The following is a 17,239-nucleotide window of genomic DNA, read 5'->3' as shown; positions in this document are numbered from 1 at the left end:
GGCTGTGTTCTGCTCCATAAAGCACTCAGTGCCTTTGGATTGTGTAGTGCCGGGGGCTGATGACGAGGGGCCATGTCCCCCTGATGGCGTCTGCTGCCTCGGACCAATATTGATTCCCTCTTCAACTTTCCAAAGCCAGCAAAGCCACCCAGGCAGCTCTTGGGATGAGGGTGGGCTCAGGGGAAGGGGATCTTTCCCCCCGGCCATCAGCTCCATTTGCAGGGAAGGGTGGTAGAAAGGGCACTGGATTGGGGTGTGCTTTCTGGCACCTTCTAAAGAGGGCCCCTGAATGAGCCACTGAACTATTTTCTGAGTCCTCTGCTTGCTTGATTTGACCTGTATAAAAAACACATAATGGACTCCAATGTGAGCTTGCTTGGCCAATTACACAAGACGAAAAAGATGTGAACTCTCATGAAGGATGAAGCAATGTATGTTTATTGCAAAATGTGAAAAAAATAATATGGTAAGGAAGAAGTGCCCAGAATCTGAATGAAGTGCTGGTAAGCATTGGGCAGGCAAGGGAGGTGACAGAGGGTGAATATCTGAACATTCTAGTCTTGAGTGTAGAGGACTTAGAGATTCGCACACACTGTCTCTCCTAAAGTGACCAAGAGATTATTAGCAGCAGGCCAGGCTGGGAGGACATTGTTTGGTAGAGAGTGTGTATCTACTCAACAATCCCATCTCCCAAAGGAGCACACTGATAATCCACATCCCCTCCAAAACCAGACGGTGGGTGTTTATACAAGACTCCTGTGCTCCTGCTTATTCACTGACTATCATTTATGTGCAGCTCCATGGGTGGTGCAGAGAACCTGAAACTTGAACTTGTAGTTCTGCGTTATCTACCCATGGTGCGTGTGCCGCGTATTGACCTGCCTGGCTTCCTACATGCCTGTGTATCTGTATTGTTGAACATGAGGGTAGAGTCACATCCTTAAGAAACTCAGTATCATAGGAAAAGAGAGAACAGACACACGACCATCTCCCAGTGCCTTAGATTGTGATTCTTCCTCATACCTCACATTCCATTGGCCACTAGACCCTTTTGAACTGGTCTCCTCCTGTCTTTTCTACCCCCATCCCAGTGGACAGAACCTTCATTTTGGCCCTACCTGGAATGCTTCCAAGATGCCTCCTCCATGAGGCCTCCTCTGGTTTTCCATCCCCTTCTCCATGTTGTGAGACTCTATCCCTTAGAAAAGCACCTTTGTTTTCTGGCCTGGGATGCCCCAGTGCCTCACAAACTGCCCAACACACAGTAGACCCATCATTATCATGTAAAAGGTCAATAATAAAAGGTGGCACCTGCCAAGCACCAGGTGATGAAGGGGATAAGGTCCCAAGAGTTGGGGGAAGGCACATGCTATGTGGGGAGGGCCAGCCACCTGTCCCAAGTGCCAGCACAGACACTGATTTCCACTTCCCATTGCCCCCTTCAGTTGTGCCATCCAGCCCCACCATGGCCTCCTCTACAAGCCTCCCCTCCAACTGCAGCAGTTCCTCGGGCATCTTCTCCTTCTCACCAGCCAACATGGTCTCTGCCGTGAAACAGAAGAGTGCTTTTGCTCCAGTCGTCAGACCCCAGACATCCCCACCTCCCACCTGCACCAGCACCAATGGGAACAGCCTGCAAGGTAAGCCCTGGGGCCCCGGGGCCCACCAGATGCCTGATTCACCCTCCCAGGGCCTGAAACAGGCCCCTTTCAGAGGTTTAAGGTCAGCCTCAGGCCTACCTGCTGCTCTCTGCCTGTGTCTCTCCTGGTCCCTTGTGTTGGCTTTCTGGGGACCTGGCCTCACTCCACACATTCCTTCTCTGCTGGAGTCACCTGAGCCACCCTCTCTCTACTTGAAGCAATTCTTCTCAGGGTCAGGGTTTGCTTGAGAACACTGCCTCTACATACTAATGCCGTCGTTTCTTTTCTCTCCTCTCTCACTCTGTTGTCTCCATAATCAGACCAGTCTTTTGTGGACTCTAGCAAGTTCTCCACTGCAGGGTCTCTCCTGGGACTGGCCTCTCCTGAAGTAGGTCACTCAACCTTCCCTTCCTGTTGCCTGTGTCAGAGTGAACGTGTGTGGGGCTGATAACAGGGAGGGCATGAGCCCTGAGGTCAGAACATGATGGATCAAGGTTGCAGACTCACTGCTGGGACCCAAACCCCAAAATGCCAGTAGAATATTCTGATTCATATTAAAATACTTCAATCTTTCCCCCATGATGAGATATGGAAAGCAACAGTCACCAAGAATGGAGGTGACCTTTTCATTGAACAAAAGTCCCATGGTCTGGAACAGGTCTGCCACGCTAACATTTCTCTTAGGTGCTAGCCTTGTGCCCACTCCCGCCGGCAGCAGGATTGAGCCCTAGGTGCTCACAGCCCCTCCTTCACAGAGGGGGAATCTAAAGGTGAGGGAGGCTCGGAAAAGGCTGGGCTTCTGGTCAGCAGTGGTTTTTTGGCAGAAACTGACATCAGACTCAGGCGCAAAACCCTGTCTCCTCTTGTCATCTCCAAGCTTTTACTACTCAGAAGGGGTAAAAGGCCCATCCAGGATTGCTCAGGCAGCTGGCAGGAAAAGGAGGTCAGTGCACTAACCCACACTATTCATGGAGCATGGTGCCAGCCTCATCTTACTTGATCCTCCCCACTTTGTTGGAACCTAGTGCAGATGGTACAGCTGAGGTGTAGGGAGTGTGAGCACCTCCTCACCAGTGTAGCTGGTGAAAGCGGAGATGTCTGGAAAGTCCAGAGGGTCTATGCCCCAAACCCTAGTGCTGTAGCTCCCCAGGGGACCTTTATGGATGGAGGTCTGCCTTGGAGGTGGGGGCGCATCCCCCACCTGGAATTTCTCAGTCCTGTGTCTACATACAAGTATGTGCATTATCCTTTATACTTATATACACTTGTTCTCTGTACTAGGTGCTTCAAAATGATATAAACACGGGCCTCCCCGGTGGCACAGCGGTTGAGCACTGGGTTGCGAAGCTGCCCACAGCTTCTGCAGTGCTGGTTCGATCCCCAGCTGCCGGCAAGGGTCCCACATAGTGCACAGACCTCTCCTGCCGCCCGCTGCTCCCCTCAGTGTGTTTCGTCAGTCTGTCTGTTCTGCTCCCTGCTCTGGCTCTAGTGAATTCTCTCACCCTCCCGTGCTTCTAACTGTACCCAGTGCTTGTATAAATAAAAAAAGTCTTTAAAAAAAAAGAGACAAAATGATATAAACACACATTAGTTCTTTGGCAGGCTCTACAAGGTCAGTCCTGTTGGGGATAGTATTGGGTAGATGGGGCAATTCAGGCCCAGTTTGCTCAAGGTGACACAGCTGGTAACCATGGAATCAACAATGAATCTGAATCATGTGACCCCAGAATTGCGCTCCATGCCTTCCTGCCTCCAGAAGACTCTGACCTCTCAGAAATCTGCTAAGTCTGCTCAATACAGCCTGTCCTTATGCGTTCCAGGGAAGAAAACCATGTTGCAGGCAAGGTTCCTCCTGATAGGAAATGTCCACTGACAAAGGGAACAACCCATTTTCCAGCCAAAAATAAGGCTTTGTCACCCTCAGCAAGCAAACCTCCAGTTGGCTAGCTGCGATACATCGTCCAGGTGAACAGAACTTAGACCGGCTTTAAATCAAGATCGGACATATGGAAAGTGGACATCTGCTGGTCTTGAGCTGCCAGCCACAGCCCTTGTTAAACACAGATCTGTCAGGAAGCAGATAATGTGGGGCTCATCACGTGGACAGAAAAAGTTCACCAGGCTTGGATCACCCACCACAGAGATCAAGTGGCAGCCCATGTCTCTGGCCCAGCCCTCGCACACCACGTGGACCAAGGAGCGAGCAGAAGGAACAAAAATTAGGGCGTCAGCCCAGGTTTGGCACCTCCTGGATCTAGGAAACATAGTGGTTAAGGGGTGTGTGTGTTTAGTGACGAAGCAGTTTCAAGATAGGGACACACTCCAAGCTCATGCATCTGTTACCCCCTTCATATCTCCCACCATGCACACACCTAAACTTCTCTTGCCCCATGTCCGCACAGATCCTGGGAGTCTGGAAACTGTCACTGTTCTTCATGTTTCTCATGTGCCTCTGAATAGTGCAGAGGTCTGGGGTCTCACTCAGAGCTCAGAGATACATTGGGACGGGTCTGGTGGTGTTGATGGAAGCCACTGCCCTTTCTTTGGGATGGATTAGGTTAAGTAGAGACTTTGTGGAATGATTTTCTCTGCCCATGTGCCCTGACTCTTAATCACTTCACTTTTTAAAAAAACATTGTTGGTTTTTCTAAGACTGTCATATTAGACATCCCTGCCTTTCAGTGGCCACAGTGGAGGGATGAGCACAGAGATGGAAGTGACAGGCCCTGACTTGCTTGAAGTGCCTGTTCCCTTCCTGACAGCCCAGGATTGCAGCTGTACCATCAGCTCCATCCCTGCAGCCTTTAGGGCATGGCACCCTGCACCCCAGGGTGCTCCTGCTTGGGGCCCTTGGAGTCTCCCCTGAGAAAAGCCACACTCGGATCTATATTAAAGAGAATGTCTTCCTCTTTAAGCCTCCCAGACTCCACTCTTGTGCAAACAAGGGTGTAGGAGGGTTACCAAATTGGGGGTGACCATCTCTGACATTTCAATTCCTCCTCCTTTTCATCATTACAGTAACACCTACTTCTTTGGGACCCACCTCATTCAGAGTGCGGTCATTCAGACAGGCAAGGGAGAAGGAAAAGTTGGTTAAGCCAATTGACCATGCAAACAAGATTAGAGGTGACACATTCAGGCTGTGTAAGTGTTTAAAGGCCTATTTACCGCCAACTTTCACTCCGCTAATTGTGTAGCATCCTATTTTTGTAAGGCCTTTTCCCCAGCAGCCCTTCCTTAGCCTTCTCTAGTTATACCTGAATGTTTGTTCCCCAACAAGGCAGCACAGCATCCTCCCCATCTCACAGGATGATGACCATGTCACCAGCACTAACATGGTGGGGCTGGCCCCAGACCCACTTCTGCATGATCTTACATCCCCTCCCCCACCCTCTGATGTTGGCTCTTAAATTGCCCCATTTAACAGACACACAAACTGAGGCTTGAAACCAAGAGGGCTCATCCAGAGTCACAGAGCGAGCACTTCAACGAGCCTGGGTACAATCCCAGTGACCGCCTGTCTGTAAGCCCCTGTGCTAAGTGGCCCTACTGTATTCCAATCACTGGGAGAGGCTTATGGAGGCAAAAACTTGGCACCTTCATTAGGGAACACTGGACATCACCGTAAAGAAGTTTGATCTGTCTGGGAGTGGTGGCACCACTGAGGACGGACGCCCAGAGGAGGGGAGATCTGGGAGGATACAGACCAGCATCCTGGAGAAGGTTGCCTCTGATTCGGACCTTGGATGGCGGCATGTAGGGTTTGGGAGGGGGCCAGTGGGGGAGATGTTTGAAACAAAAGGACTGAGGTGAGGATAACCTGATCCAGAGTCCAGAGGATGGTATGCAGAGACCAGGAAGCCCCCAGCCTTCTGGATCGAGGCACCGAGAAGCAGATGAGGCGGAACCAGGAACCTCGTCAGGGAAGTCATGAAAATTCAGTTCTTTACATCTGTTTCATACTGCACAGGTTGCACTGGGATTCCCATCGGCTCTCTTTTCTAGGTAGATGAAACCTTTGACTATCTGCTCTATGCCTGAGAAAGGGGACAAAGCAACTCTTAACTGGGCACTTGGAGAACTGCAAGACGTCCTGTTAAACATTGCAATGCTGTGGTCAGACACATCTCAGAAACAATGCCTTTGGGATTGCTGCTGGGAGAGCACCAAGGCACCTAACTTTATTAAGGGTTCAGAGCCATCCTGCAGGGAAACCACAAAGACCATGCCTTTTAATCCTCTCAACTTTCCCCCCACAGAACCCTTTTCTGAATGTAAAGGACAATTAACAGCCCATTCAAAACTTGAGCTATCCAGCTGTATTTCTGATTTAGTGAGAAGAATGCAGAAAAATCTTCCAGTCTTATCTCAATAGTCACTGATGATAAATCCTGATCCTACCCTCTCTGCAGGGGACTGTTTTCATAGGTCAAAGACTTGAGTCGCCTAGCCATCATCGTGGAGGCATCCTCTCCCTCCTCCTGAGCAGATGCCCCTACAGCCTGGATCCCATGCAATTTCAGGCCTCAGAGGACTTCATTAATCAAGGGAGAGGCAGCCCCCAGAAGGCTGTCACCTTGCCATCGGGCCTTCCTGCCTGTAGTGATTTTAAACTCTAACCATGTCCTGGACAGTCTCTGCTGTGAAAAAATAAAAGCAAAAGGCCAGAGTAGTTTCACCAATTGTCCCCATAACATACTGTTTTGCTTCCCCACTTTGCTGAAGCTCAGGCTGCTGGCCCCGGCTGACTCTAGGTTAGCATGGCATCTGGTAGCGAATCTCCTGGAATCTCCTCCTCCCTGCCCATAGTCAGTTTTGGCAAGCCGCCTCCTCGCCGTGCCTGATGAGGTTGGAGGAAGACCACACTCGATCCTCTTCCTCCCACCTCTCCCAAGCTTTTCATTTTGCCTTTGTGCTTATCAAAATGTGGAAACTGCACTGAGAAATGTGTTGCCTTTCATGCCAATAGTTTTCCGAGCTGCTGTGGGAGAAGCTGGGTCTTGTGACGGCCTGGCATACATTGTGGAGAGTGTTGTGTCCTCATGGAAATCTTCACGGGCCCCTTTGGGCAAGTGAGTGTGCCAGTAGTATTTCTGGAACATTCTAAGCTTCAAACACCCGTCCCTCTCACCCACATACGTAATCTTGGGGATTGCAGCACAGATACAAGAAAAACAGCTCCTAAAAACCCTGGGAGCTTCCCTGTAGCCATGCAGAGATGTTTCTTTATAAAAGGTTTCTTTATAAAAAGGCTCTTTAGGAGTGTCTGAGCTCAGAGGCCAGAAACAGTGATTTTTTTCCCAGCACATGCTCATCTGTAAGGGTTCTGTATCTGGAGTTGGGAAGTCTCAGATGAGATTTAAGAGCTGTAACTGTCCCTATTAACACGAGAACTTCTGGGTGTAGATACCTTCTGGAAGATTCCATGGCTTCCATTTGATCAGAAGTGGGTAGACTAAAGCCACCGCTAGATGCTCTCAGGTATTTTTAAAAATTATTTGCTAACATATATAAACATAACCTTTTTAATAATCCACTCACATTCTCCTGAAATAATTCAGATGTGGGGTCTATGAGCAGTGTTTGGTGGGAGCCGAGTTAAGATGGCATGCCCAGAGTAGTCTCTTCAGTCTCCGTGAGGGCATTCGGCTGGCTTCTGTTCTGGTTGGGGTGCTCAGGGTGCTGGGGTTGGTGCCCCACATTAGACATAGCGGCACTGTGAGCTGGCACTGCCCACAGTTCATTGGTTTTATTACTTTGCATTCCTAGGGCAGGTTATGTGGCACTGGTATCAAAGCACTCTGGTACCTTTTCAAAGTTTCTTAAGTTCTGAACATCTGATTGGGATGTTTTCAGGGTCCAGGGGCTCAAGGTGAACTGGACCCACCTCCCTGTGAGCAAAAAGTTTGTCCCTTCTCTGCTTTATATCATGTCGATGTTGTCTGATGATCTGGATACTTAGGGCATTTTTAAATGTATATCACATTTCTATTATCGGTTCATCGTGGATGGATGTTAGCTGGTTGCTCTATCTGGGCTATTGGACTCCTGCGAGAGGACTGTCCTTTACTCTCCAGCACACAGTAGGTTTGGTGGAAGGTGAAAGGAGACTTGCTTCTTTTGCCAGAAGCTCTGAACTCCACGGAGAGGCCTGTCTGTAGCAAGGTTGCCTGGATGGAAAGCTCCGGGGAGTATCTTGATTCTCTAGTGAAGGCTGGGACTAAAATACCCGGCTCCCCGTTTTTGTCAAATCTAGGGCTCATTTGAATGTTAGGGGGACTGCATTTCCAGCCAATCCCAAATCTTTGGGGGTTTCAGTTGGTCTGCACTTGGCAAGAGCCACTTCCTGTTTCTAAGAAAAATGGCTTATGAGGGCTTAAGGAAAAGACTCCAGGAGCTTTTGGACGGCGAAATGGCTCTTGCAAAACAACATTTGGATGATTTACGTGTAAATGAATCAGAAACATGTGGATTAAATTTCCTTGTGAATACAGATGGGTTTAAAAATTAACGGAAAAAGTGTTTGGCAAAATACTTTTTTTTTTTTTAATTGAATCTAAAATGTCAGGAGTAGGGGAGAGGGTGCAGGGCCTCCCCTCTCTCCCTGTGTCTCCTTCATTCTTCCAGACAGGAGAGCTGGGAAGCAAGGACCACTTCCTAGGCATAGCCCCCTCACCCAAGAAGAACATTAATTTAAATTTAGAATGGCTAGTAAAAATAGAGCAGTGACTTTCTCATCTATGGAAGTCCAAGAGGCCTTCCTCTTGCTTGCGATCAAAACTCTCATCTCCCCAATTTTCTAAGTTGCCATACTTTTAATTTTCTTACTGAATCCTTTTATTCCTCACACCCATCCTGTGAAGTATGCCTTATGGAATGGGGCCTGTTTGATAAAAGAGGAAACCTAGCCCAGAGAAGTTAAGCAATCAGCAGAGGTCACACAGCTCCGTTAGCAGCAGCAGCAGCACAGTTTGGTTACAAATAGCAGTTAAACTTTCTTCAGTCTTTCTGAGAAGCTGAGCCTTGCCAATCGCTTCACATTATTTAAATCTCCAACAGCCCGAACTATGTCAGTGCCCTTGTAAATACCCATGAACTGTATTTTCTAGCTGGGTAGACAGAGGTTCCAGGAGAAAAGTATCTCCCCACCCAAGACACTCAGCAGAAAAAGCTGGTGTGTTGGATCCTACTTGCTTCTAGCTACCATTCTGTGCAGCCTCCTACCTTCAAAAGCACTGAAAGATTTTTGATCCCTCCGTCCCACCCTGCCCCAGTAGTTTTCCCCTTCTCCAGGCTCTTACTCCAGCATTCTTAGGCTACAATTTTCTAGAGCCCTGGTAGGAGCATTCCAGAGACCTTGAGCGATGCAGGGGTATAGAAGACAGCCTGCTGTTTCATTGTAAACCTGTCTCTCCTCCCTGCTATCCAGGTGTTCTCCTCACCTTCCATGCCAGCTGATGGGTATGAGCTGTAGCTGGTGCTTCCTTTCCCAGGAGCGAGGACAGAAATGTGGGTGTCCAGCGGCTGTTCCTCTATTCCATCTTCCCTCGGCTACTCAGAGAGTCAGGGTGGCTTTTTTTGCAGAAATTGCTGCTAGTTGGGAAGGGTTGTTTTTTTAATCTTATTTTGGAAGTGAAGGGGAGCAGGGAAAAAAAGTGACAAATCGAACATTCTCAATATTTTGCAAGGTTTGGGGATGCGATTTTCCCAGTGGTATTCAAGCTATGCAATTTTTTCAGTTATGTTTTAAAATTGGAATCAGATTTGGAGGTATGTTTAGGATCTTCTGTTCTGCTGCAGACACACACACACGGATACATTTTCATTCTTAAAAAAGTACGTGAATGTTTTATGACAAAAATTCCAGGGCAGATGTGAGCACATTGGTGGCTAATACTTAATCATCATCGTGGTGTGTGACTGTTTTTCTTTCACTATTTTCCCCCCTCCACGAGCTATTTGACCATTGGCTTTTGTCTTTTTTTTCTGCAGCGATATCTGGCATGATTGTGCCTCCCATGTGAAAGAATTGCCTTGAAGAATTTTATTCATGAAGAGAAGAGGTTGGATTCTGCTACAGAGAGTAATCTGATACAAGTCCCAGAGTGGAACTTTTAACTCAGGCCTTTTTAAGAGGAATCACAATAACTGCAGATTTTTAAACAAACAATATCACCGACCTTGCAAATACTGCAACTGGAGGGTCTGCAAGTGCAGGGTGTTGGTTAGAGTCGGACCTCCCAAGTATTTGGGGGATATATTTATTCTGTGTTGATAAAAGCAAATCCACTTTTTCCTTTCCTTTTCTTTTTTTTAAAGCTTAACTCTGCAATCATTTGTCTTTTATAAACCGTAAAGCTGTATACAAGGGACACTATAAATAAGACTCCATGTTTTAATTTATGATGTTTTTAAAGCTGTGTAAAGGGAGAGTGAAGTGGTGATATTTACAAAAAAGTTTTAAAAAAAGAAAAAAAAAAAAGCTTGTATGGGACAGAATAGGAATGCCAGTTAGATTTTCTAGAAAACTAAGGGTCGGCTTTTGCGCCTTAAAGCATTTCAGATGGTAGTTAGCTCAGACCGTGCATTTTCAATATCTAACTTAACATGCCATCCCTTAGCAGTGCAAGCTTATTTATCTCTTTCGTATTGTTGTCTTAAGTAACTGTGTGATTAAATGCAGCCTGGAAAGTTTAAAAGTGATGTAGGTGATCACATTTTTCCCTTCTACTCAGAAATCCAGTGCCTCTAGACAGATTGTTAAAACTGCGTATTTAAACCTGTATCACTCTCTCTCTTACGTATGTCAACTTCCTCTGAAGCCTCTCGAGAGTTTGGTGGCACATCCTGTGTGAGAGCTCCTTTGAGATTTCACAGAATAGGGTCCAGGCACAGAATTCCACATTATGCCCTCCAGTTATCAAGCCAAATCCCACTTACATGCCACCATTTACAAGATTTAAAGTTTACTCATCCTGAAGGCTGATGTCATATCCATCCTCCAAATGCTGACAAAAGCAACTTGGCAGGTATTTAAAATTTCCCCTGGGAGATAGCACCTGTAGGGTATAGGGTAGACCCTTACCATTTGTAACAGAATAGATGAAAAAGGACAGGTCAAGTGCTTTGGAATTAAGAGTAAAAGGAAATGGGGAGAAAAGGAGAAGGTTGAAACCTCCAAAACATACTTTTCTGTTCGATGGGAATTTTTGCTCTCGTTATCTGGGAAGTGTTCTTAAAAATGAGTCTAGCAAAGCAGCAGCAAAGCTCTGAGGATGCATTTGCCTGATATTTTTTTCTTTGCTGTTGTGTTTTTGTATGTAGTTATAAATACTGTAGATTTTTTGTGATTTTTTTGCCAAAGTTGTTGTTCTATTTATACATTTTAATGTCTGAAGACAGTTTTTCAATATCACAAAAAGATTTTACTGCATATTTTGCAAAGAAAAAAAAAGCTCACTACCTTTAGCTTGCACATACATGCAAAGTTAATTAAAAGGCTTTTTGTTTTAAAGGGGATTTTGTAAAATATCCATATAAATAATGTATTTATCTTTGGAATTTGTACATTGCTTTCCCCCTTCTTCCTTTGCCTCCTACCCCCAATTTATTTTATCGTGTATGTTTGCTATGTGAAAAGTGCGTGTTTGTTTGGCCACCTACAGTTGTATTAGCTGTTTCAATGTGATTTTTAAACATTTCATTTATAGTTATTTTTAGTATTGTTTTAAACCATGCTTCAATTTTTTTTATTTCCACTCAAAAGCCATCGTCTATTTTTGTATTATTTGTAAGTTAAGGAGTTGTTTTCCAACATATGGCAAAAAAAAAAAATAGTAGCATATTATTCTTGTAGCGTTTAGTTCTGTAGATTAAAAAAAAAAAATGTATCCTTTGCTTTGGAAGCTTACAATTCCCCCCCCCCCACCCCCCAATGCTGTTTTACTCTATTAATATGCATGGAATCTCTCCCTTTGGAGTGACGCATTTTGTGCATTAAATTCGGGGAGAAACTTCATAGAAATCAATGAACATACTTTCTTTCTTAAGTCTGCTTGTATATTTCCTCTGTCTTTCACATAAATATAAACCAGCAGATTGGATGCCTTAACAATGCAAATCATAGTCATTTCACTTGTACATTGTAACTGTGCACCAGAACCGTCAGTCATCACTAACATTCTAAGAAAAAAGAAAAAAGAAAAAAAAAAAAACAAAGAAATCGAAAAGCACAAAAGAACTGTTTTGTTACCTTAAAAAATGTAACTTTTTCTAGTAGAGCAAGAAATTTACAACAATGCTGCAACTGTGCATGCCCCATATGGATTTTGCAATGGTTTTCACTAGACTGTCAAGAGTGCGATTTTTATGGGTTGGGGCGGGCGGGGGAGGGGAGTTGGGGGAGGGGACGGAGGGGGAGGAAAGCTGATTTTTCATGGTGAGAAATAATAATAATGATGATTAATAATAATAAAAAAACTGGAAAATGTAAGCAAGGTGGACGCATTGCTTCTCGGTACTCAGAAAGGTGGTCTGAATTTGTGGTAAGCGCTGGACTGAAGATGTGTACAATTTAAAGCCATATTTTGTCTGGTGAGCCCCAAACTGTTTGCAAAGGAATGGTCAGCTGGCGAAGTGTCCAGCTCAGACCCTGACAACAAACGCCACCCATCTGTCAGCCACGTGTCGTGGTTAGAATGTTTTCACGAAAAGTCCAAAGAGCCTTTAAAATGTGTATCATTTGTGTTTTGTTGCCTCTATTTCTATTGATTAGATGCAAAGACATTCTGGCTCTCTGACCCTCTGTCTTCTACACCAACTTGTACAAGTAAATGATGTTCCCCTAAATACAGAATATGGCTTTAAGAAGAAAATGAAATAGAGAATTAATTCAGATTTCAGTTTTGGGGGAAAAATACAGCTTCTGGATGACTGGATTGCATAACATGCCCTGGCCTCACATTGTACTAGAATGCAGCTTAACAAAGTCATCTCCAAATCTACTAACCTTTCACCTTCTTATCAAACTTTTTGAATAGACACACACTGTACAGTTCAATTGTTAGAGAACCTAACTACTGTAGAGATTGTTATAATTTTTTTTTTTTTGCAAAAATTCAAGCTGTAAAAACTTTTCAACTTTCACAATATTTAATTAAAGTTACTTCCTGTCTGTGATGGCAGCTCCTAGTTGTGTATTCATTTCTCTCCTTTAGATGCGCCAAAGTCCAACTTAATGCAAAAGGGCTGTGTTCGCAATGACTCAGACCAGTGTTGACACCCAGAGGAAAGATGTTAGGGTAGTCCTGGGACACCCACTTTCTTTGTCAGTCCTTGGGGATTTGCTCATCTGGGATGCAAATTGAACACGCACAGCGTACTGCTGCCCTCTGCTGGCAGCAACTGGATGCGCGTGTGCCCAGACTGGCCCAGGAATGAGCGGAGAGTCTGGGCCTCTCACCAGCCACATGTTGAAATCCCCCTGCAGTCACTGGATTGGGAATTCAGGATCTAGTCATGGTAGCAGGTCATCCTCTGTGCTCCAAGTCTGAACCAAGCTCTTCATATACAGCTGCTAATTAATCCCAGGGAGCCTTCTGGTCAATTAAGTGTGTGCCCTGGCTCACTGGTGAGAGGGCATGCGTGAACTTAGGACCTTTTATGATCGTTCGTTGTAAGTCCCATGAGGCTAAGATTCTTTCCCTGGTGGGTAAAGTCAAGTGTATCTGGAGTCAAACATTACACAAACACCCAACAGGAATGTCCTCATGTAAAAGGGGTTCGCATCAAGTTCCAACTCGTCTTTCTAACTGCATAGTCAATGCTCTCCCTGCTTTCGCCACTATTGTACAATACATAAGGCTAACAATGCTTGTGAAATACCTCGACAACTTAGCAAATAGGCAGTAGGTCAAGGGAGACTTGACAGCCAGAGCTAGCAGGGTGTGACACGACCCCACGTCGCGGTCATTTGTGTGGGCATGGCTCATATACTTGGGTTCTGTGATTAGCCCAGGGTGTAGTGGGTAAGTTAGTAAGTAGAGAAGTCACCACCCTTTTCTTAAATAGGGGACCCATTGCAGATTAGTTTGGTTCAATATGCATTTGGAATTCTATATTCAATGCAGGTTCTTGTATTAGCTGCAGAAGATAAGAAGGAACAAGAAGTCCCTGCCCTCAGGACCCTGGCAATCCCTGACAAGACAGATCTAGACTCAATTCGTTCGAGTTGGAATGTTTGGGGTGAGACAGATGTTACAATAAAAATAGACACCCATGCCTTTAGAGCTGGCTTCTACCTCCCTCAAGGCCTAGTTCCCGGAAGCATGCATTCATTCATCAACAGTTTGAGGGCTTCACTATGCATCTGGCAGTGGATGAGACAGGGATTCCTTAGCACACACCCCATTGGTTCTGCTTTTATGAAGCTTGTAGTTGAGTGAGGCAAGCAGACACTAAGGAACCACATGAGAATGTGCCCATAAAACACTAATGGCAATGAAGGAAAAAATCCAGAATGCTCTGAAATTATATTACAGTGAGATCTGACTTAACCTGCAAGGCTGGGGAAAGTTCCCAGGGAAAATGACATTCAGCCAAGAGGCGCAGAATGAGCAGAGCAGCCATGTGGGTGGCCGCATTGGGCAGAGGGCTTGAGAGCAGATTCGCAGGTCTAAGCTTCAGGGTGGATAAGGTGCATTCCAGAATAGCAAGACTGTGGGAGGAACAAGCAGACATGCTAGATGACACTGGGGGGCTTGAGAATTTCAATTCACAACACACACACTGAGCACCTACTATGATCTTGACACCCAACTAGATGCTAGGGGACATTGGGCGAACCAGTCACAGTGCCTGTCTGTGGAGCCTCGGCCACAGTCTGTAAACTCACAGCCCTGTGTGGGTCCACAGGTCAGGAGTACGTCCAAATATGCCCAGGGTTGTCCCTTTTTCACCTCTCAAGAATGCCAGATAGATGATTGGCATTTTTCTTTCGGTGTGAAATTTGTGTCTTTTAAATGTTATTATCAAAAACAACAACAACAACAACATATCAGTGTTTTATAAACAAGGCATTGGGCAAAGTCCAGGAGACTCGAGAATGCCAGTTTGCTACTCCTGGCCAAAAGACAAGTCACTAAAGGTGATGCATATGCAGCCTGATTTGAGGGCGGTCATGAACACACTGTCCTCAGAGAGCCAGGCAGATGCAAAGAAGGGGAGGCCAGAGTGATGGGAATAGGGGCTCCCCATGCAGACAAGGAAAGTAGCATGGAATGCGATGGTCAATGGCTCTTTGAGAACAAAATTGCTGAAAGTGCAAGGGAAAAGGAGTATGGAATTACGAGAAGTGCCTTATACTTTGCAGCAGCCACATTCAATGCAAAATGTATCAATGAGCCCTTTTTTAAACCTCCTTTTGTCTTGCAGAAAGACCCTCAGGAATGAGTTCATTTTAAAGTAGACTTCCAGAGTAGAAAGCTCTTCCCAGCACACCGCGCTCAGGGACCCTGCCTGCCCTGACAAGTCCCACATCACTCACATCCTCGAGAATACTGCTCTTGGAGTTAGCATCTATCTCCCCTCTCCAGCATCATCATCTTCTCCCTCAGCCATTTTTTTCCCCCTGATCTGCCTACAAACATGAGAACTTGCCTTAAAGAAAAAGAAAACCATTTTGGTCTTCCTTTGCTTTCCATCTGCCATCATCTTTCTACTCCCTTTATAACAAGCTCCATCTAAAGAGTTGTCTGTGGCCCTTGCTTCTATCCTCTTGCTACCCATGTGGCAATAGGTGTTCAGTGAAATGATGGGCAGCAGGGAGTCTCAAACATTGTAAATATGGGGTCGAATGCAAATATCAGAGGGGTCATCCTCGTGGCTAAGGAGATAACAGGTTGGAAAAAGGCAAAGAGGAAATGGAGAACAATTATGAGGTCATTGCATAGTCCAGGCAAAAATGAATAATGACTACGAGAAGAAAAGGAGGAAGATAGGTGTAGAAATATTTAACATTATGATTACAGTCAACAATATGCTAACTGTATGCTGCAAAATTGCTAAGAGACTGGGTGTTAAATGTTCTCACCACCAAGTGGAATGATAATTGTTTGATGCCATAGAGGTGTTCACCACCTACTATAGAAATGTAACAAATTGACACTGGAGGAGTACACACCTGAAACTTACACAATGTCACATGTCGATTCTATCTCAAAAAAAAAAAAAAATATTTAAGGGATAGAACCACCAGGATTTGGTGACTGAGGCCTGGAAGGAATTGAGAGAGAGGAACAAGTCAAAAGCAAACTCAGTCTTTTTACCATGGCCATTGCTGTTGAGGAAATGGGTGACTGCTCTGTTTGGGCTGTTTGCCTGCTCGGAAGCTGTAGAGCTCGATAGTGAAATGCCTCCTTACTGTTCACTTTGCTTTCCTTTCCACTCCCAAGCATGATCCTCTTCTCCAGAGGCTTCTATATTTACATTAGGAATGAAATTCAGTTTCCGGAACGGGAAATATTTTGTTACTTTTTTTTAACTTAAGCATCAAGCAGTTTTATCTCTTGTCTCTGGAGAGTTATGCTACACTGGGACTGATTTTTATCTACTTAGCATACTTTTTTCCCACTGATTGTAGAATTTCCGCATTCTATATTAAGAATGAAAGTCCCAAGCCCCGGAATTAGCCATGGGACTGAAGTGGGCTTTCTGCAGGAAATATCTTGCACAAGGAATTATGCTGTAAGGAGGATCAGGTATTGTTTCTGTAGACACAAAATGTCAACAGAAAGGAATTCCATTGGGTGGGATTCTATCGACATGATAATGACCGTTAAAAGAAGGAAAAACAAGGAGAAATGAATCAGAATCGGGGAATATCCACGACCATCTTGGACACATTTACTTATTCAATATAGTCTTACCAGGGCCTCCTTTGATGTCAGATTCTGGGGGTTTTATACATACATACATATATACATGAACCAAACAATTGCACAAGTGTGTCATTTCATACCATGATAAATGCTATTACAGCCCTAATATATCTAAAATAGCATGTGACTGTCTCTGCACAAACTCAAGCTAATTCAATACTGAAATTAAAAGGAATTGCATTCCTTATTGAAATCCCTTTAAGGCCATTAAAAACAATTGAAAAGTTGAGCTCATAGCCATATCTAGCAAATTCTTCACTCCTCAAATCATACACAGACAACACTTTCTGACATCTGACAAAAAGTCTCTTCTGACATCTAACCCTAAACCTCCACTTCTTTTATTACATTGTTTTTCTTTCCTTTTTTAAAAAGATTTATTTATTTATTTATACATACATACATACAAGTACTGGGTACAGTCAGAAGCGCGGGAGGGTGAGAGAATTCACCAGAGCCAGAGTGGGAAACAGTACAGGCAGACCAATGATACACTGCTGAGGGGAGCAGTGGGCGGCAGGAGAGGTCTGCGCGCCATGTGGGACCCTTGCTGGTGGTTGGGAATCGAACGGGCGCTGCATAGGCTACGGGCAGCTTAGCAGCCCAGCGCCACCGGGGAGGCCCCTATTACATTGTTTTCCAACTAATCTTTTTTTTTCAGTA

The 17,239-nt window shown here is 45.2% G+C and overlaps 1 protein-coding gene across 7 annotated transcripts in view; it reads left to right on the top strand.

Moving 5' to 3' along the window:
* EBF1 (EBF transcription factor 1) overlaps positions 1–9,664 on the top strand; it is a gene marked incomplete at its 3' end in the record, with an annotated part of 386,163 nt that extends 376,499 nt beyond the window's left edge. For all 7 annotated transcript variants that reach the window (XM_084243402.1, XM_084243404.1, XM_084243401.1 and 4 more), the window contains 2 exons: positions 1,446–1,640; positions 9,633–9,664. In XM_084243402.1, the coding sequence (XP_084099528.1) occupies positions 1,446–1,640; positions 9,633–9,664 (227 nt within the window). The remainder of the gene's footprint in view (positions 1–1,445; positions 1,641–9,632) is intronic.
* Between the last annotated feature and the right edge of the window lie 7,575 nt (positions 9,665–17,239).

Source organism: Talpa europaea, assembly GCF_964194135.1.
Source record: "Talpa europaea genome assembly, chromosome: 9".
NCBI lineage: Eukaryota > Metazoa > Chordata > Mammalia > Eulipotyphla > Talpidae > Talpa > Talpa europaea.
This window is presented reverse-complemented; position numbering and strand designations above follow the sequence as displayed.